The sequence below is a fragment of the Lepidochelys kempii genome, chromosome 25, assembly GCF_965140285.1.
Source record: "Lepidochelys kempii isolate rLepKem1 chromosome 25, rLepKem1.hap1, whole genome shotgun sequence".
Lineage (NCBI taxonomy): Eukaryota > Metazoa > Chordata > Testudines > Cheloniidae > Lepidochelys > Lepidochelys kempii.
Window position 1 is genome coordinate 5,337,338 of NC_136404.1, and position 26,309 is coordinate 5,363,646.

The 26,309-nt window shown below is 45.7% G+C and overlaps 1 protein-coding gene across 1 annotated transcript in view; it reads left to right on the forward strand.

Moving 5' to 3' along the window:
• The window catches only part of MARCHF2 (membrane associated ring-CH-type finger 2), a 90,781-nt gene that overhangs the window by 33,525 nt on the left and 30,947 nt on the right, over positions 1 to 26,309 (forward strand). Inside the window, exon 3 of the mRNA XM_073324472.2 lies at positions 12,238 to 12,433. Coding sequence (XP_073180573.1) covers positions 12,238 to 12,433 — 196 coding nt within the window. The remainder of the gene's footprint in view (positions 1 to 12,237; positions 12,434 to 26,309) is intronic.

Here is a 26,309-nt window from a genome sequence, read left to right on the forward strand (position 1 = left end):
AATGAGGGTTGGAGGTGAGGCAGGGAGGAGCCAGGAACAGGAAGAGAGGTAAGAATCAAGTGTGGAGCAGGAGCACAGTAGGAACAGGAGCGAAGGTTCGGTAAAGCAGGAGCAGAGCAGGAATAGGATTGGGTGCAGGAAGCGGGCACAAGCAGGGTTCAGTGCAACTACAACAGGAAACTTCTTTGTTGGTTGGACAAACTTCGTGTTCCTCCTCCTTGTTTAAATAGCATAATTGGATCAATCAGTGGAGCCAGGCAGTCTTTCAATCAGAGCTCCCATGGGTGGTGCCTTGACTGGGGCTATCGCCCTAGTAGCTTCTCAACCCACCTAGTTTCACTAGCTATTGGGTGGAGGCCAGGATGTGACAGTTGTCTGGGGGCTCCCAGGCCTGGGTTCAAGAACTGGGAGATCACATCACCCCCCTTCCTATCGCAGCAATAGGATGGGCTTTTCAAGATGGTTCTTGTGGAATATTTTTACAAATTTGGGGGCATGGACATTTTCAGCAGGCTCCCAGGAATGCCCCTCAGGCCTGTAACCCTCCCAATCAATCAAATGCCACAGCTTACCCTACTTGGTTTTAGAATCGAGCACTTCATGGCCGATATACTCTTCATGGTCCTGTACCCACGTTGGAATGGGGGATGGCTGGATCCGGTGGGGAAAAGGGTTAGCCACATATGGCTTCAATAGGGATGCATGAAATGCTGGGTGGATTTTGAAGGAACGAGGCAGGTAGAGTTTGAAGGTGACAAGGTATCAACCCTGTTAGTGGATTCGATACGGGCCAATGAATTGGTGATTGAATTTATGGGATGGTTTGTTGCTATGGAGGAGCTCTGCTGAGTGCCATACTTTATGGCCTACAGTGAAATTGGGGCCTTTTTGTTGCCATTGGTCCTCATATCGCTTGTAGTCCTGTTTGGCTTCCTCAGCCGGGTTTTTAGCTCCCCATGGGTACGATGGATCAGTTGTACCCCATCTGAAATGGCTGGAATAGGGGAGGTTGGGGGTAGTTAAGGATGGAATTGGGGATGGAACACGTAGTTTGCAATAAAAGGGCTTTGTCCTGTGTAGGCGTGTTCAGTGTTGTTATATGTGAACTCCCGCATAGGATAGCGGTGAGGACCAGTCATTCTGATGGTGGTTGCTGTAGCTCTGGAGATACTGCTCCAGGATTTGGTTCACCCTTTCTGTCTGGCTATTCATTTACGGGTGATAAGATGAAGAAAGACAAGCGTGTACTCCAACTAATTGGAGGACCTTCCGCTAGAAGCAAGCAACGAACTGAGCACCATGGTCAGAAATAATGCGCTCAGGGAGTCCAGGAAGGCAGATGATCTGGTTTCCCTGTAGCTGGGCAATCTCCTCGAAGGAGGGTAACTGGGTGCAGGGCACAAAGTGGGCCATCTTCCTGAGGGTGTGTGATAAATGAAGGGGAGTGGGGGAAGTACCTCCCTGTTATGGACATCCAGCTAGCCAGTTAGCTATAAAATCCCTCTTAATAGCTGTTCTCTACTTGCTTTACCTGTAAAGGGTTAAAAAGTCTTACTGCTATGCATAAGTAAAAGGAAGTGAGTGGGCCCCTGACTAAAAGAGCCAATGGGAAGGCTAGAACTTTTTAAAATTGAGAAAAAACTTCCCCTTTGTCTGTGGTTGTTCTCCTGGGGAGAAGGGGACAGAACAGTAATGCTGAAAGAAGCTTTGGGCCAGGTATGAAAAATCATTTGTATCATACCTAAAAACAACGTACTTAAAACCCCAGATATGTAAGTAGATCAGGAAATGTCTAGGAAGATGCAATTAGGTTTATCTTTTTTATTTCTTTTTGGCTTGTGGATTCCTCTGTGCTAACCCCAGGTGCTTTTGTTTTGCTTGTAACCTTTAAGCTGCACCTCAAGAAAGCTATTCTTGTTGCTTAATTCTTGTATTTGCTCTTTTTAAATCTAGCAGTAGCCTGAGTTTTCCAATGTATTTTCTTTTTTTCTTTAAGAACAGGATTGGAGTTCTGTGTCTTAAGAGGTTTGTGCACATGTAGTTTTTGTTTGTTTGTTTGTTTTTAATAAGCTGGTGGCAACAGCTCATTTCCTTTGTTGTTTTTTTTTCTCAGCTCTTCCCCGGAGGTCGGGGTGAAAGGGCTTGAGGGTACCCCACAGGAAGGAATTCCCAAGGGCGCCTTCCTGGGTTCTCAAAGGGGTTTTGCACTTGGGCGGAGGCAGCATCTACTGATCCAAAATCAGAGAAAAGCTGTAACTTTAAAAGTTTAATACAAGCCTGGAGTGGCCAGTATTACTTTTTAGAATCCTTGCAGCTCCCACCTTCTGCACTCGAAGTGCCAGAGTGGGGAATCAGCCTTGACAAGGTGATTGAGAATAGTTAAGATGGCTATATACCTATTGTACTCAGGTAGCTCCATGATTAAGTCTTGTGAGATGGTCGAGGGTTGGGCAAGCTCTCAAGGTTTGTTATGTGGCACCTTAGTGCAGACACGCAAGTCACAGGAGGCTACATATGCCTGTGAGGCTACCAAAAGAAATAGTAGGCCAGGTGCTAGGTTTTGGAACATCCAAAATGCCCCAAACGGGGGAATCGTGGCACATCCGCAGGGCTGCCACATGGGGGCTGCCAGGGGGAACATATATGCATCCCTTCACAAGGTCAGTCTGTCTTGGGTCTCATGCACTTCCTGGTCGATGGCTTCTTGATCATCGAGGGAAGTCCTCTTGGCAGAGGCTGAGCAGATTAGGACAAACTAGAAACTCAAGTTGCAGTGGGGGAGGTTTAGATTGGATATTAGGAAAAACTTTTTGACTAAGAGGGTGGTGAAACACTGGAATGCGTTACCTAGGGAGGTGGTAGAATCTCCTTCCTTAGAGGTTTTTAAGGTCAGGCTTGACAAAGCCCTGGCTGGGATGATTTAACTGGGAATTGGTCCTGCTTCAAGCAGGGGGTTGGACTAGATGACCTTCAGGGGTCCCTTCCAACCCTGATATTCTATGATTCTATGAAACTGGTCCGGGAGCATTGACACAGTGAGGAAATTATTGGACTTTAGGATGTAGGAGATCTCTTGGTTGGGTTTCTTCTGATCAGCATAATACTCCACATTTCAGGTCAGGGCATCTGCTTTGCCATTCCTACCACTTGCATGATAGGAGATTGTAAAATGGGAGAAGAACAGGACCCATCGGAGCTGTCTGTGATTGAGGGCTTTGACTTTCTATAAATATTCCAAATGCTTATAGTCTGTGTATACTTGGACCGGCTGTTGGGCCCCTTTAAGGTAGTGTTGCCACTCCTTGAAGGCTGGCTTGATAGCCATGAGTTCATTTCATAATTTTGCTTGGCAGGAGTGAGCTTTCTAGACTAAACGGCATGCGGATTCATCACTTGCTGGCACCCATGCCTCTGGGAGAACACTGCTCCAGTTGCTACGTTAGAGGAGTCTCCTTCCACAATGAAGGCTCGTGTAGTATCAGGGTGGGCTAGTAAATGCAAGTTTTATGTAGTAAAGCGGTCAGAGGGGCAATCTGCTCGAAGGCACATTGGGCCTCCAGAGTCCAACTGAACTGGATGTTCTTATGGCATAAAGCGGTCAGAGGGGCAATCTCCTCTGAGAATTTCAAGATGAACCAGCGGTAGAAATTCATGAAGTCCAGGAAACGCTGAGCTTTGTGGATGTTCCAAGGTACTGCCCAATTTCAGACCGCTTTTATCTTTTTTGGATCCATTTTAATTCCTTCCAGGGACAGGATGAATCCCAAGAAGTCAGTAGAAACACAGTTGAAGGCACATTTTTCCAACTTGGCATACAATCAATCCATCTTGGCAAAGCCTCTCCAAGACAGTGTGAACATGAGTTGTATGTTGTTTGGAGCGGTCTGAAAAAATAGGTATATCATCAAGGTACATTACTACGTATTGATCTAGGATGTCCCAGAATACATCATGAAGTACAGTATTGGAATGTAGTGGGGGCATTTGTCAGCCCGAATGGCATAACCAAATATTCAAAATGGCCATAGCGGATCCAAAAGATAGTAATCTCCGTGCCTAATGCACACAAGAATATATGCGCCCCAAAGGTCTAGTTTTGTGAATATTCGAGCAGCCCCTACTTTGTCCAACAGCTCTGGGATTAGGGTTAGCAGGTACCTATTTCTCACTGTTATCTGGTTCAAGGCCTGGTGGTCTACACAGAAATGGAGGCTTCATGAAGAGAAAAGGTACCCCAGCAGATGAGGTGGATTTACAGATGAAACCCGTGGCCAAATTCTTCTGGAGGTATGCATATAAGGTAGCTAGCTCAGGTTCAGACATGTCATAAAGCTGGCTGAATGGGACTGTTGCTCCAGGCTGTAAGTTTATAGGACAATTGTAGTCCCAATGGGGAGGTAGGGAGTCCGCATACATCAGCAAAATCACTGTATTTGGTGGGGAGTTAATTGAGGATTCCACCTCCCATATCTGTTAGGCCAATCACTACTTCCCCTGGGGCCTGGGTGTCTTCTGGGTGTTTCCCATCCATCAGATCCCAGCAGTGCTGTTGACAGAACTTTGAGGAAAAGGAGACTCATGACTCCTGCAAGTGAATGAGGGGATTGTGATGGGTTAGCCAGGAGATACCCAGAATCAGGGGGAAATGTGGGAAGCGTATTATGTTAAATTGCAGCATCTCTTGCTGCCCCCAGATTGTGACCTCCAGGGGGATGGTTTTAGTGACTACAGGCCCTGAGGATATTGGGGAACCATCAATGGTTTCTATTAGGTCTGGACAGACTTGAACTATAAGGGTCTGGTCTGTTGTCTCATCCATAAAGTTTTCTGCGGTGCCTGAATTGATGAGGGCCTTATGCACAGGGAGTTGCCAAGGCTGGGGCAGGATTCTTAGCCTATCGGGCCCTTGGAGTTGTGGCCCCACCTGGTGGGATTAGGTTCATGATCCTGTCAGAACTCAGCCTTGGGAGTGGGGTTGTATCTTGCCTATGTGCCCAGCTCAGACCAGGACTGGGTTGGCTTGTTCTCCAGACCCTTTTGTGTTAGCTTTCGGGCCAGGCAGGTGGAGACGAAGTGGCCTGGCTGGCTATAATAGAAGCACAGATTAAGGTGCTGTCTATTGGGTGGAGGCCAGGATGTGGTAACTGTCTGGGGACTCCCAATCCTGGAGGTTTCTTCAGGGTTAAGTTGCCAGCAGGCAGAATCCATCTGCATCTGCTTGGCATGCTAAATAGTGTGGTAGTTGTGGCAGGCGCATGCATGGGAAGTGGAAACTCTCACTTCTCTTCTCTCTACCCAGGCTCAACAGATAGTGATCGATGGCTCCATGTCTAGTTGGCAGCTGGTATCAAGCGGAGTGCCCCAAGCATCGGTCCTGGGGCCAGTTTTGTTCAATATCTTCATTAATGATCTGGAGGATGGCGTGGATTGCACCCTCAGCAAGTTTGTAGATGACACTAAACTGGGAGGAGTGGTAGATACGCTGGAGGGCAGGGATAGGATACAGAGGGACCTAGACAACTTAGAGGATTGGGCCAAAAGAAATCTGATGAGGTTCAACAAGGACAAGTGCAGAGTCCTGCACTTAGGGTGGAAGAATCCCATGCACTGCTACGGACTAGGGACTGAGTGGCTAGGCAGCAGTTCTGCAGAAAAGAAACTAGGGGTTACAGTAGATGAGAGGCTGGATATGAGTCAGCAGTGTGCCCTTGTTGCCAAAAAAGCTAACGGCATTTTGGGCTGCATAAATAGGAGCATTGCCAGCAGATCAAGAGATGTGATCAGTCCCCTTTATCAGGCATTGGTAAGGCCTCATCTGGAGTACTGAGTCCAGTTTTGGGCCCCACACTACAAGAAGGATGTGAAAAAATTGGAAAACGTCCAGCAGAGGGCAACAAAAATGATTAGGGGACTGGAACGTATGACTTATGAGGAGAGGCTGAGGGAACTGGGATTATTTAGTCTGCAGAAGAGAGAGCTGCTTTCAACTACCTGAAAGGGGGTTCCAAAGAGGATGGATCTAGACTGTTCTCAGTGGTAGCAAATGATAGAACAAGGAGGGATGGTTTCAAGTTGCAGTGGGGGAGGCCTAGGTTGGATATTAGAAAAAACTTTTTCACTAAGAGGCTGGTGAAGCACTGGAATGTGTTACCTAGGGAGGTGGTGGAATCTCTTTCCTTATAGGTTTTTAAGGTCAGGCTTGACAAAAGCCCTGGCTGGGATGATTTAATTGGGGATTGGTCCTGCTTTGAGCAGGGGGTTGGACTAGATGAGCTCCCAAGGTCCCTTCCAACCCTGTTATTCTATGATTCTTCTCACGCCTTTCCCACAACTGGTTGTCAAGTTGTATAGTCAGCTCTATAAAGGTGTCCAGGCCCGCTAGGGTTTCCACTGGGGCCGGAGCATCCTTGAGCTCCTCACTCAGACCCCATTGGAAGTGGAATAGGTGGGCCACCTCATTCCACTCTGTGTCCGGTGCCAGTCGGCAAAAGTGAGCTGCATATGCGGCAGAAGTACCCTGCCTCTGCTGGGCAGCCTCAGCCATTAGAGCATGGTGGGGGTCAACAGTGCCTGTAGGAAGGTGTCCAAACTGGTTAGTACTGGATGAATGCCCTCTAATAGTGGGGAGTCCAGTCTAGTGCCTCCCCCGTTAGCAGGCTGACTACCAGGCCTACCTTGGCCTGGTTGGAGGAGTACATTTGCGGCTAACGTCAGAACTGGAGGCGACCCTGATTTATAAACCCTTTCCATGGTGCCTATTGAAATGTTCTGGCAATGGAGTCACAGGCCCTTGTGCGAAGGGTGCACTGGTCCCTCTAAGCTGTGCGCGTGCACAGGGATCCGAAACACCGTGTGCACAAAAATTTGCACAGAAGCACAAATTGCATAGAAGAAATTTTTTGCGCACACAGCCTGTCAAAAATTAGAGGGAACATTGACCCAGAGGTCAGTGTTCTCGGCATGGAGTTGAAGAGCCTGTTGGTGTAGTGCCTGATTCTCCTCAGTCAACTGAGAAAGATGGGCCTGTGTTGCCTGGTAGTCTGCCTGGAGGTGGGGTACCCACTCAGTTCTCTAGTTCCCTTTGTGAAGAAAGAGTGAGCCTTGCTGATTCCATTCTGCTGAGCCCTCCCTAAGAAGCAGTATGAGCAAGCTGTTATGGACTGGGATTCAGGCAGTGCGCCTAGTAGAGCAGGAGTCGGGTCCAATGGGTGGAGCAGACATACAGGGTGGGGCAGGAAGCTAAGCAGCACCAGGGTCAACTGCAAGTTACTAGAGCCAGGAGTCAAGCCAGAATCAGAACCAGGAATCGAAGCTGAAGGTCAGAGCAGAGGTCAGATGCTAAGTTCCAGAGCCAAGGGTCAAACAGGACGGGAGTCAGGGTCAGAAGTTGGAGGCCAGGCTGGAGCCAGGACTGGATTGGAGGTGAGACATAAGGGCAGGAGGAGAGGCAAGGATCAAGCACAGAGCAGGAGCACAGTGGGAACAGGAGTGAAGGTGGGGGTAAGACAGGAGCCAGGAGCAGAGCAGGAACAGGGTTGGGTGCAGGAAGCAAGCACAAGCAGGGTCCAATAGAGCCACAACAGGAAACCACCTTGTTGCTGGGACAAACTTAGTGTTCCTCCTTCTGGTTTAAATAGCGTAGCTGGACCAATTGGTGGAGCTAGTCAATCCTCCAATCAGAGCTCTCGTGGCTAGTGCCTTGGCTGGGGCTATAGCCCTAGCTTCTGAGCCCATCCAGTTTCAGTAGCCATTGGGTGGAGGCCAGGATGTGGCAGCTGTCTGGGGACTCCCAATCCTGGATTCAAGACTTGGGACATTCCACTGGGTGGGAAACAGCTCATGCCTTTAAATTAGGTGGGGGAATGAGGATCAGTTAAGCAAACTCTGTCTGGAATTCCAGAGCATAAAAATGCAATCGTATCTGTAAATTGTGCTGCTTTAGGGCTCCTGGTGTGAGGGTGTCTATATGGCTGTAATGGAATCCTACTCAGCCATTGCTATTTCAAATCTCTGCATTTTCACAACTACTTAAGGTGTTGGTGAAGTCAAACAGAGCCATGTGGCTGAATCTGATTGTGAACATGGCCAAACCAAGAGCTAAGTAACTGCAGAACAAAGTGAAATACAGTAGAACCTCAAAGATACCAACATCAGAGTTACAGACCGACAGGTCAAGTGGACACCATGGGGAACTGGAAGTAAGCTATCAGGCAGCAACGGAGACCAAACCCCTCTCCCTCCCCAAACCCCACAAATAAACCAGCAAATACAGTACTATACCATGCCTGTATTGCATCTTAAAGGTAGGCACATCTGAACTGCCTGTCCCCGTCCCCACTCCCTACTAACCATGGGTTGGGGCAGCCACTTACAGGTAGGAGGTGGTGAATGCTGTTTTCCCCTTTCCTTCCCCCCTGGCTGGGAGGGGAACAAGCTTGCAAGCTCAGAGTCCGGGAAAGAGACTTTCTGAGCTGCTACTGAAACGTGTTGTGGAGTGGAAGCTGCTGGAGCCAGAACTCCTGCCTGCGTGCTGCACTCTGGAGGAGCAGCTCTGTTTTAAAGGACCACAGCCTGCACTGTTTGCCCACTGACACTGCAGTCTCCCAGAGTGCCTCTCTCATTAACTTTGCAGCCAGGGGGCTAGAACCAGTCCTCACCCTCACTCACCAGGCAGCCACTGCAGAACTCTGAGCCCTTGCTCTGAGCAGTCCACCCTGAGGAGCGTTCCATAACAGCTTGTTCAGAGTTATGAACAACCTCCATTCCCGAGGTGTCCGTAACTCTGAGGTTCTACTGTACTGAGTGCTGCTGCTGCGTTTATTTGGCTCAGATAAGTATGTGAAATGGAAGAGTTATTGAAAGCAAAATAGGAAGAGATGGAAGGAACCACACTACTGATAACGTAAACTCTGTCCTGCCACAGTAACTGACCTCAAGATCTCATGAAACCAAACAATGCCAGGAACAGCGTGACCGATCTTAAAACCGTGAGAGAGAGAGACGGAGCTAGGTCAGGGTTGCAATCTCTCCACAAAACGGAGTCACATTTGAAATATTTCCTTTGTAGTGCCAGCAAAATTTTGCCTTTTTATTTTGAAAGCTTTTCAGATGTTATCCACTGGATTGCTTATTGGTAGCCAAGGTTATATTAGGACACTGGAAATCTGAGATTTCTCAAACAGGAAGAGTGTAGATAAAATATCTCACAGATGCAGTTCTTAGCAAATAATACAAAAGCATGAGAGTATTTGAGATTTGGGGTGGTTGTTTTTTTTGTTTTGTTTTTATTATAAACTACCTCAGTTGTTAATGCTGCTTATACATTATCTGAGCCATATTTATATAGCACCATAACTGGATTTGGTGCTTGACTGAAATAAGACGCTGCCCCATGCCCTGAAGAATTGCACTGTGGATCAAAAGAAAGAGGCAGAAGTAGGGAGAGCCAAGATACTTTTATGTTTTGCATGAGGCTTCTAAGCTATAGTGTTTTTTTTCATCCAAGTCCTGGCTAGGGCAAGCAGAGAGGAGTAGGAGGCCCAGGAATGGAGTCAAGCAGTGTCAAGTGGGATTTGAAAGCAAGCGAGGGTTTGTGGCACGTTGGCAGAGGGTTCCAGGAGCCGGAGGCAGAAGGAGGTGGGAGTAGATAGAGCAAGGAGAATGGGCAGAATACAATGGGGGATGTGTATACTATGGAATGTTCAGTGCCCTGGTGAGCTCTGAACTTGACATGGAAGGTGACAGGTTGGTGAAGTGATGCCAAGGTGTGGCAACGTGGTCAGAGTAGCAGGAAAGCGCTTTGACCACATCACCCCACCCTGATATCACTTCATCAGTCCCCTGCCACTTTCCACATTGAGTTCAGAACTCCCCGGGGCATTGCACATGACTGTTGCTTGTCGTGAAGGCTGGATAGTCATTGAGGCCCGAGAGGAGCAGTTGATGGAAGTCCAAGTGAGTGAACTGTGGCATGAGCCAGGTTTAGCAGTATGGGGGAAGAAAGACGTCCTTCAGTGCTAGCACAGACTGGGTAGGACAGAGCTGCACCTCCGTAGTTCTACCCACTGGCAGCAGTGGGAGAGGGGTGCTGACTCTCCCCAATCCCTGCAAGTGTCAACCAAAGGCCCTGACCTACCCTCTCTCTAGCAGAGAAGCTGGGTGCAGGTGACACCTGCTGCTTCCTGCTCTCCCCACTCCCTGTCCTCACATACCTCCCAAATGCTGACTCCAACAGGAGGTGAGAGGAGGTCATTAAACCCAAACTTAGCCTTGGAACAAGCAGACAAAGAAAGTTATTAGCCAGGCACAAGGCCTTCTATATACAGTCTGTGTTGGAGCACTGACAAGAAATCATACAGCAGTAGAGGGCTAAGAGCCTTCACAGCAGCACAACAGGCTAAAACGTGGCTTACAACCCTGCCACCCCCACGCCCCCCATAAAGGAGTTATTAATTTGGGCCATTTATATAAAACTTACTAAGCACCCAGCTGGAATTGGGAACAGTTTTGTGGGATTGTGTCTCAGATTACCTCCCCTTTCCTGGCATGTTGCCCCGCCTTCTGCTCCTTGGCATTTCCTCCAACATGACCTTTCTGTTGCAGTTTCACTGCAGTGTTTTCCTGATGCTGTGGAGAGGTGGGATTCCAAGACCACTTTTTCTGTTTCTGGCATCCTGTGATCTCTAAAACACTTCTTATATTTACATTAAATTTCAACCCTCGGCAATGTAACAATTAACAATGAAATGTAAGACCAGATCCACGAGAGGGATAAAGAGCAATGTAGCCAGGAAGTCAGCATGACCAGGCCAGACTCCTTGAAGACAGATTATTTGCATTCATTTCACTTCCATGCAATTTAATTTTATGTGTTGCATTGATTCATCACTGAAAATGCAAATTCCACCTAAACCGATATGAATCTATGAGGCAGAAATTCTCCCTCATTTTGCCAGAGTTCTCTGTAGATTTTGTTGTTTCAACCCATTCTTTTGTGCTTCTCTGTCCCTTTCTTTCTGTAATTGTAAATACTCTTATGAGCTACTTGGACAATGCTCCTGTGGTGAGCAGCTTTGGACTGTGCTAACAGTGCACAATAACAGAATTCCAGAAGGACCCAGGGAAAGGTACCCTCAGGACTATATGGACAAACTGAACTATTTTCATTTCGATCAACAACCCAGGACCATTGCTTGGAAAACTTAAAAGGCCCTGAAAGTATTTGCACTAGTCGTCCAAAGCTTTTCTAGTCCTGACAGGTCAGAAGATACTTGACCTTTAAAATCAAATCTCTCTGATTACTGTGTTGGCTTCCTCCACACTTGATTCCAATATGTCTGTTTTTGGTGATATTTCAAACCACAAGGGGAATGATTAATGCATTGTATTATTACTAAAGTGTAGTCTGTGTGCTAGGCCTGGCCTCTGTAGATATGTAGGAAGAAATAGCCCCCTAACCCTGCAGAGCTGACACTATATATGGACAGTGTACAAATGGAGGGTGGAGTTGGTTGCAGTGTGGTGGACAGAGAAGCTTAGTATGCCACTAATTTTGCTGGGTGGTCTTTTATTTATTAGCACATGGTATGCCTTTTGAGAGCATGGCTCCTGATCTGTTTTTATTTCAAATGCAACCTTGTCTTTAGTTCTTGCTGGGTTTGAGACAGCAGCTGCCAAAATGTGAGTAGGTGGGAGGGGGAAAGCAAGTGATAGTCTCAATTATCTGATTTTTAACATTGTGATTTCATGACTTGGATATTCATGATTGCTGTGTATGCTGTAGAGCTGAGACCCTAAGCTCTTTAGGGAGATATTTCTGTTTACAGCGTATGCTTGAAAATGAAGACTCTGAATCGGTCCATAGCATCTTAATCTGGTGCTTTTCAGAAGCTTCTCCAGCAGTACAGGTAGCCATTGTGGACCCTGGTCCACTGTAATTTTTGCTCCCTCATTACATACTAACATAGGCTAAGATGTAACTTTTAGTAATTCTCATGCAGTTACTGACATGGTCCACATGCTGTCATTTACTGTGTATCTTTTTGAAGCTATTTCTGCTGCTGCCACAGCAGTTTGCTTTGAAGATTCCCCCAATCTCCAGCACAATGCAGCACCTTGTCTAGCATTATAGCATGCCCTTGCAGGGAATGGCGGGACGTCTCAATGTTCCCTGGGCATGGCTGTGCCATTCTGCCCAGTCTGACAACAATTTCATCCCATTATTTGCCTCTTCTTTAGTGATGGTCCCATCTGTCGAATCTGCCATGAAGGTGGAAATGGGGAGGGGCTGCTTTCTCCCTGCGACTGCACAGGAACACTGGGGACCGTGCACAAGAGCTGCCTGGAAAAATGGCTCTCCTCCTCCAACACTAGTTACTGTGAGCTCTGCCATACTGAGTTTGTCGTAGAGAGAAGACCAAGGCCCCTCACAGAGGTACCACTTTCCTCCTGCTTGGCTTTTCATATGTTATTTTTCTTTACCTTTGAAGGAAAATGACTGATTTAACAGTATTTAATTCAGTACTCTGGATACCGTTAGGTCCCTTGGGCCCTAGATTCAGCCTGTCTTTTAAGCTGTGGGGAGGGATAGCTCAGTGGTTTGAGCTTTGGCCTGCTAAACTCAGGGTTGTGAGTTCAATCCTTGAGGGGGCTATTTAGGGATATGGGGCAAAAATTGGGGATTGGTCCTGCTTTTGAGCAGGGGGTTGGACTAGATGACCTCCTGAGGTCCCTTCCAACCCTGAGATGCTATGATTCTGTGTATTTAGCAAAACATGAATCATCTCCTTCCTTCAGTGTTTTTTAAAAATCGAACCTGCATAGTTTATTTTTAAAAGTTGCATAACTTAGTGTAGGCCCTACCTATAGATGAAACAGTCTCCCAGTCACATGGTGGGTCATTCTCAACCAGAGGTTTGTTTTGGACATAGACAATTTTGATCATGTCTTTTTAATGCACTATAACCAGCATTGAGTAAAAAAATTACTGAGAAATAGTCATTTTTCCTCAATTTTAATAAAACTAATATAATGTGAGGAGAATATATGACACATTATAAAAATGGCCTGACATAGTAACTTGAGCTGTAAGAAATCTGTGGAAGAGCAGAATTCATGCCTTTAGTCTGACTGGGAGTTGGCTGAGAGACAGGTGTATGTCCTAGAGGAGGGTTGGAGAATGGGGGTGAGGTTAGGATATTTGTTGTTTAGCCTCCTTATAGGCAGACACAATTGGGTGAATGAGGAGGCCAGAGAACTATAAATTTGCCTTTATGATAGAGACTGCAAACAAAAACACTGTGGAAATGCAGAATTGTTGTTTTCATTTGCCCTGTTGTCCATACATAGGTAGAATTCTGTCTTCTTCTATGTGGTGTCCCCTTTATTAAGTTAATATTCATGTTAATGGCTTTGAGAAGTCATTTTTCGTTCCCTATCCTCCTCAATATTTTGGCATCTAATATCTCAATGTTGCATTAACGTAGTTCTCTTGCATTTAATTTCCTTGGTGTATCTTGTCCATAAATATGATGCATGGTACACTTTTGATGTTGTATGTCATGGACCAGTCCTTAGTGAGTGACCCTGACATACATGAAACCATTTGGTTTGTAGGTCAGAAAGTTCGGTTCCTTCCCCTCTTTAGATAGGTTTTCTCTGGCTGGTTGTAATGTCACATCTCCTGCTCATTGTAGGGGTCATTCCATACAGGAGAGGAAGATATCTTAGACCAATTGATCTTTCAGACTTATCAAATTACTGTGCAGCTACTATACTATACCTGCTGAAGAGCTTGGGACTGACTCCTGCTTAGGGTGAGCATATCTAAAACATCACTGAGCTTGCAGATGTGTTTCCCCTGGGATGAATAAATAAATTGTGAATTACAGTACAAGGGGGCAGCAGCTGAGTTAGTCAGAAAACATGATTTTACTAAATAGACCTGATGAGGTTTCAAAGCTAAATAGATTTGAAACTTGTTAGAATCATAGGGGTAGAAGAGACCACAAGGGTCATCTAGTCTAACCCCCTGTCAAGATGCAGGATTTGTTGTGTCTAAACCATCCCAGACAGATGGCTATCCAGCCTCCTTTTGAAACCCTCCAGCAAAACACCTTCCACAATGTCCCTAGGCAGTCTGTTTCATTGTCCTAACAGTTAGGAAGTTTTTCCTGAGATTTAATCTAAATCTGCTATGCTGAAGTTTGAATCCAGTGCCTCTTGTCCTGCCCTCTGTGACAAGAGAGAACAACTTTGCTCCATCTTTTTTATGGCAGCCTTTCAAGTATTTGAAGAAGGGAGACTGTCCCCCCTCAATCTCTTCTTTTCCAAACTAAACATATCCACTTCCTTCAGCCTTTGCTCATATGGCTTGCATTCCATCCCTTTGATCATCTTTGTTGCTCACCTCTGGATCCTTTCCAATTTCTCCACATGCTTTCTACACATTGGTGACCAAAATTGGACACATACTCCAGCTGAAGCCTAACCAGCACCGAGTAGAGCAGTACTCTCACTTCCCGTGACTTGCATGCTATGCCTCTGTTAGTGCAACCTAAAATTGCATTTGCTTTTTTTTTTTTTTTTTTTTTTTTTTGCAACAGCATCTCATTCTGACTCATGTTGAGGCTGTGATCCACCACAATTCCCAGATTCTTCTCAACCGTGCTGCTGCCAAGCCAGTTATCCCCCACTTTGTATTTGTGCATTTGTTTTTTCTTCTCTGTGTAGCACCTTACATTTGTCTTTGTTGAATTTCATTGTGTTGTCTTTAGCCCAGTTCTCCAATTTATCAAGATCCATCTGTATCTTAGCTCTATCCTCCGAAGTGTTGGCAGCCCCCCTATCTTTGTGTCATCTGCAAATCTGATCAGTGTGCTCTCTGTTCCTTCATCCAGGTCATTAATACAGACTTTAAACAGCACCGGAACCAGAACAAACCCCGTGAAACCCCACCTGAAACCTCCCTCCAATCTGACATAATTCCATTAATGGTTACTCTTTGTAGTTTTTTAACCAATTATGTATCCACCTAATGGTAGTTCTGCCAAGCTCTCATTTCTCCAGCGTACCTATCAGAATGTCATGTGGGACTGTGTCTAAAGCTGTGCTGAAGTCCAGATATATTATGTCCACTGCATTCCCCTTATCCACCAACCCAGTTATCCCGTCAGAAAAGTAAATCAAGCTGGTTTGGTTTGATTTGTTCTTGGTGAATCCATGCTGACTGCTTGTGTTACCCCCTTCATCCTTCAGGTATTCGCAAATTGAATGTTTTATACATTGCTGTAGTAGCTTCCCTATCAAAAGTTAGGCTGACTGGTCTATAGTTCCTTGGCTCCTCCTTTCCCCCCTTTTAAAAATGGGCACTACATTAGCCCTTCTCCAGTCTTCTGGGACCTTCATTGTCGTCCATGCATTTGCAAATATTATTGCCAGTGGCTCTGAGATTTCTTCAGCTAATTCTTTCAGTACCCTCGGGTGAATAGCTTCTGGCCCCACAGATCTGAATTCATTCAAATTGGTCTGAAGATCTCTGACGTGTTCTTTGCTTATCTGATCTTCATCCCTTCCCCTTTATTGTCTATGGTAACTTCACTAGTCGTCTGGTCACATGTTATTTTCTGTGAGAAGACTGAAGCTAAGTAAGCATTGAGCAGCTCTGCCTTCCTATCATCTTCCATTACCAGCTCACCTTCTCCATTAGCAGCAGATCCACACCATCCTGGATCTTTCTTTCTTTTTTTTTTTTCTGACGTTTGAAGAACTCCTTCTTGTTATCTCTAACATTCCTTGCCAGCTCTAACTCATTGTTTGCCTGGGCTTTTCTGATTTTTGTCCCTACACGCTCATACTATTCCCATGTATACTTCCTGGGTGAAATGCCTGTCCTTCCATTTCCTGTATGTATCCATTTTGGTTTTTAGATTGTTAAAAAGCTCCTTGTGCAGCCATGTTGGCCTCCTCTGGGTCGTCTTACCTTTTCTCACACTGGAATAGCTTGATGTTGAGCCTCTAGTATTACATCTTTTAGGAGCTGCCAGCCCCCTTCGACTCCTTTTCTTCCTAATTGGTCTTTCCATGAGATGGTGCCTACTATTTCTCTGAAATGGTCGAAATCCATGTTTCTGAAGTCCAGTGTCCTTGTTTTGCTGTTCTCATGTCCTCCTTTCCATAGGATCTTGAATTCATCAGAGCATGATCACTTCTTCCCAAGTTCCTGACCACCTTCACATTTTCAACTAATTCCTCCCTGTTCGTCAAAACCAGATCCAAACTGGATGACCCTCTGCTTGTTTCGAAAGTTGTCACCTACACATGTTCAGAATTTGCAGTTTCGCTGTAATAGTTTTCCAACAGATGTAAGGGAAGTTAAAATCCCCCATTAATACTTGCTCATGTGTGTTAGCTAATCTTGTTACCTGCTTGTAGAATGACTCATCCACTTCCTCTTCCTGATTTGGTGGACTTGTCAAACACTAGTCAAACAAACGGTCACAGCAGACAGATACTCAGATATTCACCCCACCAGCTCACAACACAGCCCCCCAATACAGCACCTACCTCAAGAGCACTCACTGTAGCTCCTCTCGGATAGTTCCCAGGCAAACTCCCTCTGTTTGCTTCTCCTCTGTTCACTAATCGCTAGGTTCGCAGCTGGCTGCCTTTTTATAAGACTACAAAAGGTTTTCTCCCTCCCCCCACCTCCCCCCCTGCTGGTAATAGCTCATCTTAAGTGATCACTCTCCTTACAGTGTGCATGATAAACACCCATTTTTTCATGTTCTGTGTGTATATAAATCTCCTCACTGTATTTTCCACTGAATGCATCCAATGACGTGATCTGTAGCTCACGAAAGCTTATGCTCAAATAAATTGGTTAGTCTCTAAGGTGCCACAAGTCCTCCTTTTCTTTTTATAAGACTGCTGGCTTGAAGCAGCTACCCCAGCTCAAAGCCTCTCCTGGTTCACACTTCAGTCAATCACTCAAGACCTACCTGGAACAAAGCACTCCCAGTTCACACTTTTCAAACAAACACACACACACACAAATCAGTACATGACTAGGTGGTAGTCTGATAATGCCTGTTGTTACTAGTTATGATGGCAACAACAAAGAAATGTCATATTGCCAAATCACCAGACAAGACGTTGCTTAGCTTGGAGAGCCGTTGGCTGAGAGTCCTTTAAAAGAGTCTGCTGAACACTCACCTTTAGTGGATCTCACTGATCCAGCTACTCTTCTATCCCATCACCTACGGAAATTCCTTGTAAACTTCTCCCCCCACTATTCACTTCATATTGGGGTTGGGCAGCTTGGAGGAGGAGTGGATGGGGCCTTTATCAGGACTATTTGTGCAGCTGGCGTGGAGGTTTACTTTCTTATTGTCTTTTGTTTTTGTAAACTTAAGAAAGTCTCCCCCCGGGGGTTCCCCCAGATCTGTTGGTGACTACTCTGCCAGAAGGAAAACTCCATAATAGAAGAATTAGGAAACCTAGTTCAGGTGCCCACAGTTCCCATAATCCTCCCCCTTGTGTGTGCTCCCATTCCCATCAGGCAATTTGACTGTGATCTTGCTCCACCCAGGCAGGGCTATAGAATGGGATACAGTAAAGATGTAAAAAGAACAGGAGGACTTGTGGCACCTTAGAGACTAACAAATTTATTTGAGCATAAGCTTTCGTGAGCTGAAATAAATAAAATGTATTTGTCCCAAGGATTCTGCTACATAGCCTGGTGGTTTAGAGCTCACAAGATCTTATACTCTGTAACATTTACTAGGGCAGGGCCTGTATCTCAGCTGTGAAGATACATACTACTGATATGCCCAGCAGCACTTGGGTTATTTAACCTTACACAGGGCCTAATTTTCCATATCAGGTACCTAAATAGGACATCCAAATCCTGCACTTAAGTGCTAGTAAAAGCATCCAATGCATAAAACAGAAACATATGTGTTGATGTGAGCTAAGTGCAGCATTTGGACATCCTGTTTAGGCACCTTCTGTCTGAGAGCCATCTATCTTTAGTGACATTTTCAGGTTTGTGATTGGTACAGGTTCTGGGGAGACATAAAATAGCTTTGTAAAATCTAATGGTGTGGAAACTCATTGCCAATTTTGGTATTTATTCAAGTCAACATTCGGAGAGGCCTGCATTTGGGGGTGGATCTCAACAGAGCCATTGCTTGACCATGCAGGCACTTCTAATGGCCATTGGTAAGAGGCCAGAGCATGTGAAAGATGATGAGTTTAAATTCCAAGGTGGATGAATTAACGGCCAAAGATGATAAACTTTAAAGTCCTATTGATGGCTTCAAGGAATACTCTGCCCAAATGGATTCTGCAGCCATGATGACATAGTATGGATACTTTCTGAAAACACAGAGGCAGTGCACTGAAAGAAAACAAAGTTTTGAGTTTACAACTAAAAATGGTCAAATCCAAATGAGACACAAATGTCAGTTGTGGTCACCAGGAGGTGAAGAAGTCCTCCTTTATTCTAGATGTGACACTCAGCTTGTTGCCCTGTCAAAGAAAGCTAGTAGGTTGGTTTGATGTGATTTGTTCTTGACAAATCCATGCTGTTACTTATCACCTTATTATCTTCTAGGTGTCTGCAAATTGATTGATTATTTGCTCCATTATCGTTACGGGAACAGAAGTTAAACTGACTGGTCTGTAATTCCCCAGGTTGTCCTTATTTCCCTTTTTATAGATTGGCACTATATTTGCCCTTTTCCAATCCTCTGGAATCTCCTGTCTTCCATGACTTTTCAAAGATAATCGCTAATGGCTCAGATATCTCCTTGGTTAGCTCCTTGAATATTCTAGGATGCATTTCATCGGGCCCTGGTGACCTGAAGACTTCTAACTTGTCTAAATAATTTTTAACTTGTTCTTTCCCTATTTTAGCCTCTGATCCTACCTCATTTTCACTGGCATTCACTATGAGATATCCAATCACTACTAACCTTTTTGGTGAAAACCAAAACAAAAAGGTCATTTAGCACTACCATTTCCACATTTTCTATTATTGTCCGCCTCTTTCCCCCCCCCCCAATTGAGTAACGGTCCTATCCTATCCGTGGTCTTCCTCTTGCTTCTAACGTATTTGTAGAATGTTTGCTTGTTACCCTTTATGTCTCTAGCTAGTTTAATCTTGTTTTGTGCCTTGGCCTTTCTAATTTTATCCCTAAATACTTGTGGTATTTGTTTATATTCATCCTTTGTAATTTGATCTAGTTTTCACTTTTTTTGTAGGACTCTTTTTCTGAGTTTCAGATCATTGAAGATCTGGTTAAACCAGGGTGGTCTCTTGCCATACTTCCCATCTTTCCTGTGCAGTGGGATAGTTTGCTCTCGTGCCCTTAATAATGTCTCTTTGAAAAACTGCCAACTCGCTTGTACTGTTTTTCCCCTTAGACTTGCTTTCCATGGGATCTTACCTACCAACTCCCTGAGTTTGCTAAAGTCTGCCCCCTTGAAATCCATAATCTTTATTGTGCTGTTTTTCCTCTTACCATTATGATTTAGTCTTTAATTACATGATCACAGACTGTTTTTTTCCACATGCCCCACCTCACTGAGTGCACAGGAAGGACTTGCTCTGCTGAGTGAATCAGGGTTGGACAGTGAAGGAGCCTGTTGTCTTTGTATAAGTCCCTCTACCTTGTTTATTTGTTGCAGAAGTTGGAAGATGTTGCTATTTGCAGAAGTGGGACAGGCAGGAGACCTGCCCAAAACTAAAAGCCTACCCCTCAAAGAGGGAGGAACTACTAAGCCCAGGCCACAGCTGAGTATTGGAAGGTGTGCAGTGAATGAGGCAGAGGAAGAGAAAAGATGGTCTCGTGATTTACACAGTCGAATGCTGCCCTGGAGAATTGGATTCTATCCCTGCCTCTGTCACAGAGTTCCTGTGTGATGCTGGGCAAGTCATTTCAATCAGATTTTTCGCAAGTGGATCACGAATTGTGTTCCTCATTTTCTGGGTGCCTGACTTGGAACCCTGTAGTCTGATTTGCTGAAGTGCTGAGTGCTCACAGCTGCAACTGAAATCAGTGGGAGCTGGGCTTTCGTAGAATCGCAGAATATCAGGGTTGGAAGGGACCTCAGGAGGTCATCTAGTCCAACCCCCTGCTCAAAGCAGGACCAATCCCCAACTAAATCATTCTAGCCAGGGCTTTGTCAAGCCTGACCTTAAAAACCTCTAACAAAGGAGATTCCACCACCTCTCTAGGTAACGCATTCCAGTGCTTCACCACCCTCCTAGTGAAAAAGCTTTTTCTAATATCCAACCTAAACCTCCCCCACTGCAACTTGAGACCATTACTCCTTGTTCTCTCATCTGGTACCACAGAGAACAATCTAGATCCATCCTCTTTGGAACCCCCTTTCAGGTAGTTGAAAGCAGATATCAAATCCCCCCTCATTCTTCTCTTCTGCAGACTAAATAATCCCAGTTCCCTCAGCCTCTCCTCATATGTCATGTGCTCCAGCCTCCTAATCATTTTTGTTGCCCTCCGCTGGACTCTTTCCACATCCTTCTTGTAGTGTGGAGCCCAAACTGGACACAGTACTCCAGATGAGGCCTCACCAGTGCCGAATAGAGGGGAATGATCACGTCCCTCGATCTGCTGGCAGTGCTCCTACTTATACAGCCCAAAATGCCATTAGTCTTCTTGGCAACAAGGGCACACGGTTGACTCATATCCACTGTAACCCCTAGGTCCTTTTCTGCAGAACTGCTGCCTAGCCACTCGGTCCCTAGTCTGTAGCAGTGCATGGGATTCTTCCATCCTAAGTGCAGGACTCTCTGCACTTATCCTTGTTGAACTTCGTCAGATTTCTTTTGGCCCAATCCTCTAATTTGTCTAGGGCCTATCCCTACCCTCCAGGATATCTACCACTCCTCCCAGTTTAGTGTCATCTACAAACTTGCTGAGGGTGCAATCCATGCCATCCTCCAGATCATTAATGAAGCTATTGAAAAAAACTGGCCCCAGGACCGACCCTTGGGGCACTCTGCTTGATACCAGCTGCCAACTAGACATGGAGCCGTTGATCACTACCCGTTGAGCCCGGCAATCTAGCCAGCTTTCTATCCACCTTATAGACCATTCATCCAGCCCATACTTCTTTAACTTGTTGGCATGTACAGTGCTGTACGATGCTAAGAACTATGAAGAATTAGGTTCTAAGCATCTCAAATTGGACACCCAAAACTTTTCATCTCTCTGTGCCTCAGTTCATCTGTAAAATGGAGATAATATCCAGTCATCTCCCAGGAATGTTGTGAAGGTAACTAGATTTATATTTGTGAATCCCTCAGATACTGTAGTGATGAGCACTATGAAAAAGCTCGTGAGGAAATTAATAATTCTCTGTTCAGAGCAGGATTTGAATAGCGTACAGATAGATGCCCTGGAGTCTCACACTGAACAATGATGATAAAACAATACAAAATATTGAATACCTTCTCATTAAGTGAGCGCCATCTGGCCTATGCCCTAAATGAGGCAGGAGTTCTGTGGAGGAAAGATTTGAATTATATGATCACACACTATATCTTAATGCGGGAGTGAATTAAGGTTGTAGGGGCAATCTTAATTCTGGCATTTCCTAATGTTTGCTTGCCATTGCTACATGGATGATCTTTAAACATAGTTTTTTGTATGATTGTAGTTGTGATCTGAGCACACTGGTTTCCAGCCAGTGTTGTTCTAGCTCTTTCAGTCTTTAAAGCCTTTAAGAAGAGACTCCTGACTATAAGAACTCAAAGTGCATAGAATTACTTTGAACCAGATGTTTCTACTTTAGTAAAACCACGTCAAGTGCAAACAAAAGGCATAATTACTCTATAAAAAGAAAAGAAGGACTTGTGGCACCTTAGAGACTAACCAATTTATTTGAGCATAAGCTTTCGTGAGCTACAGCTCACTTCATCGGATGCATACTGTGGAAAGTATAGAAGATCTTTTTATACACACAAAGTATGAAAAAATGGGTGTTTACCACTACAAAAGGTTTTCTCTCCTCCCACCCCACTCTCCTGCTGGTAATAGCTTATCTGAAGTGATCACTCTCCTTACAGTGTGTATGATAATCAAGGTGGGCCATTTCCAGCACAAATCCAGGGTTTAACAAGAACGTCTCTGAGGAGGGGATTACTCTAATAATTACTCTATAGGATTCATCTTCGAAAACACATCTCGTATTTCAGGTGTTCAGAGAGGTTTTGCAATAACTAGGAAACTCCTTCATTCTAGAGGTTTGCTGCTTATGAACAAAAGAAGTCTTTGGTCTGATCAACTGTAGTAGCCCAGTACATCAGTTAGTCTGTTTGTATATCTGCTGCTCGTGGAGTCCATTTGCTCTTATGGGATGCACTGTAACAACTGTATAAGCTCTCTCTTTTAGGCCTTCAGGCAGAACTATGTGAGTTGAGTCATTCATTGCTGAGTCTATGCCTCCTTTCTCCCTAGGGGCCATTCTTCAAGATGCTGCTGGGTCTTTGTTTATATTGACATGGGCAGCCTTTTCTGGGAAAATATCACTGTTCTGCATGGACTTCATTAATCTCTCTGGCTGCTGCTTACTGCCGAAGCACTGAGTGGTCTGTTAAAGGCTTTGGTACTTCCCTCTGCATTCACCCCTCCCTGTGTCTCTCTCCCCTTCCCTGGCTGGGGAGAGGGGCGGACAAGGGGGAAAGGATCCACCAAAATACTTTGATACCTATGTTTCTTTTTTTGTAAATGGTTTTAAGCTTTATCTATTTTCCCCATTTGTGCCTGAGCCTTGTCTGTTTGCCCTTCCTGTCTCTCGGATTGTCAGTGAGTGCGTAACCGTCTGTGATTTCCTTCGTGTTTGGAGTAGGCATGTAAAATAGTAAGTGGTTAACCAGTTAACTGGTAAGCATTAGTCTTGCCAATTAACCTGCCCTAATGGTTAAACCCAGGCTGGCCAGAGCAGCCCCAGCCCTAGCAGTTCACCAGTTAAACTAAAGGATTAAAATTATATAAACGGCTAACTTTTTAAAATAATATTTACATCCCTAGTTTGGAGCCCTTTGCTGGTTTCCTGTTGGAGGCTATTTATAGTGCTAATTCGCTCCTCTTTATTTTAACTATTAATTTAAACATTTAAAATAATTTTAACCGTTTCCTGACCTCTGCTGCAGTGTTATAAATGGGCTAACTAGAAACTTTGCCTAGCTACCTGCTATTAATAGGACATGCCACCCAGTCCATACCTGAGTCAGTGAGGGACTGCCATTGGCTGCCAGCATCCTGATCCAGGAATGGATGATTTCCAGTCTCCTTTGCTACAAGCTGCAGCTCCAGAAGCTCCCAGCAGTTACAAGTGCTGCCTAAATATAATAACTCACTCCTGTCATTAGGAAGCTCATGCTCCTCGTAATGCTGACGTGCACTGAGTAATCAAGGTTTCCGGGGGAACAAAACAGGTGTCTGAACTGATTTCCTATTCTCGTTCCTGGGTTAGGCAGGTGCACTGTTGACTTCACAGCAGCAGCTGTTAACAAGCCCAATGACAGATCGGTCCAACTGAAAGAGGAGCACACTTTATCTAAGAACCTAGAGAGAGAAATCCTGTGAAGGTCAGGGCCAGTGAGAGAATGGGCACATACTTTTGTGACTTGTGCTGAAGGGCCATAACTTTTCTAAAAACAACTACTTAAAGGTATCATGTTTGGGCAATAAAATCCACCCTGAACCATCACTGGTCTATCCCCAGACCAACTAAGGTCTTAGGGTCTTTGTTAAATCCAAATATTTCAGTATGTGTGTTTCAGTAACCATTTTAAATTCCAAAAAGTTTTTCACTTGCCAGTCACCCTTGGGCCCATAAATATTTTGGCATTCATACCTTGTTCACGTATTTACAACGTTGCCAACTGATCTCTTGTAAATCCTTGCTTTGAAATGTATGAAGCGACCCAACAAAGAGCTCTGTTTCTGTATCATCATCATCCGTTTTGTCCTCCAGCTGCATGTCTATTATTGTATGTTCTGGTATTTCACTGCAAAATAATTGTGTTTTACTGCTACTCTGAAACCATTCATGACACTGTAACCTTTTGACTGGTCACTTTGCACCATGTTGGAATTGCTTCCATGTTTGTTACATACAAATCTGGGTTTGCAGTTTGTGTACCCTTCCATTCTGTCTTTATGCCATAGCATCCATTTTAAATTAAATGCAGTCGGATTTTTTTTACTGCATGCAAACAGTTAGGAAGCACAGTTTTCACACACCCTGCAATTATCTGCTGTACTTTGCAAGAAATTTACTTAACTTTGAAATAACCTTGCTTTGACCTGCTTATCAGTTATACTACAAATAATTCAGTCTCTAATTAGTCTGTTAACTGATCAGATTCACCTAAATTAGTTATTTTATGAAGGTCAGTGGTTTTTGTCTTGCATGAATCTCAGTATTTTTGAAGTTTTTAAATGAGTTTGTCTTGCGGTTTCATTCCCCTTTCTGCTCCAGTTGCAGTGTGTTGCATGGGCCTGCCAACGGTGGTAATTTGGGGAATCTCTACAACTGATTAATTCTGTTCAGTGTTGTGGAGTTGTTATGAAATTGCTGTATCGTGGAGTGCCTCTTTCTGTGTGTCCTCCACTGCTGACAAGGCTTTAAGCCAGGGGTGGGCAAACTTTATGGCTCAAGGGGCACATCTGGATATGGAAGTTGTATGGTGGGCCATGAATGCTCACGAAATTGGGGGTTGGCATGTGGGAGGACGTGAGGGCTCCGGCTGTGTGTGCGGGCTCTGGGGTTGAGCCAGAAATGAGGTCCAGGGTACGGGAGGGGGCTCTGGGCTGGGGCAGGGGATTGGGCAGTGTGTGGGGGGGGGGGTGAGGGCTCCAGCTGTGGATGCAGGCTCTGGGGTGGAGCAGGTTGGGACCGAGAGATTCAGAGGGCCGGGAAGGGGGATCAGGGCTGGGGCAAGGGGTTGGATGGTAGGAGGGGGTCAGGGGTACAGACTCTGGGCGGCGGTTACCTCAAGCAGCTCCCGGAAGCAGTGGCATGTCCCCACTCCACCTTCTACGTGGAGGTGCGGCCAGGTGCAGTGCCGCCCAGAGGATTCAGGATGCCTGGGGCAAAGCAATTTTGGGGGCCCCTTCTATTAAAAAAAAGTTAGTTTTGCCGCCCCAAGTGGTGAAGAAAAATAAAAATAAAAACCCAAGTCATGCTGCTGAAGAAAGAAGAGGACAGGAGGACCCGCTGCCGAATTGCCACAGAAGACTGAAGCAGAGCGATTGAGCTGCCGCTGATGAGGAAGAGAGGGATTGAAAGACCTGCTGCTGAATTGCCGCCGAAATTGCCCCCGCCCTGTCTGTGGGGCCTGGGGCAAATTGCCCCACTTGGCCCCCACCTCCCTGGGCGGCCCTGACCAGGTGGCTCTGCACGCTGCCCCGTCCACAGGCACCACCCTGCAGCTCCCATTGGCCCCGTTTGCTGGCCAGTAGGAGCTGTGGGGGCGGCACTTGGGGCGTGCGGAGCCCCCTGGCTGCCCCTTCACGTAGGAACTGGAGGAGGGACGTGCCGCTGTTTCTGGGAGCCGCATGGAGCAAGCCCCCAACCCTGCTCCCTGGCAGGAGCCTGAGGGCCAGATTAAAATATCTGAAGGGCCAGATGTGGTCCTTAGGCCGTAGTTTGCCCACCCCTGCTTTAAGCAGTCCGACCTCAGACCAGGCACAGTGGGAGGTCCTTAGAACCCAGCAGCCTCCTATTCAGGGAGAAGCCACTTCCTGCTGCTTGTCTGCTGGGGGCTGACATCCGTGGTCAGCTCCTAAACAAAGCAGACAGAGGTGACAAAGCAGGGGCTTATAAAGGAATCACAGAGGGAAGACAGAGCCACACAGGGAGTTTTGGGCAGGAGAGAGGAAGGGGACAGATCAGCCAAGGTCAGAGAAGATGGGCTGGGGAGAGAAGGCTCCATGTTTGAAAACACAGGCCATGCACTGCTGCAGAGGATCCTGGATGCCCCAGACGACTCTGACCCCAGCCCAACGAATGTTCTGGAGTGGCGAGGAAAAGGAGGCGAACAAATGCGTGCAGTTTATTTTTCTACAGATCAGTGTATTTCTCATGTGATTAAAGGACAGTATTAGAATCCTGTGCAGAGTGGCTGTGCATTTGATGCATTACACTACCATGTGCATTACACCTACCATGAACTGTCTGCCCAGAATACCGACATGGCTGAAATTCTAGAAGACTGTGTGTTTAAACTATATGGGGGGCTCTGAAGGCTAAACTCTGGCCCTGGGGCTGGGCAA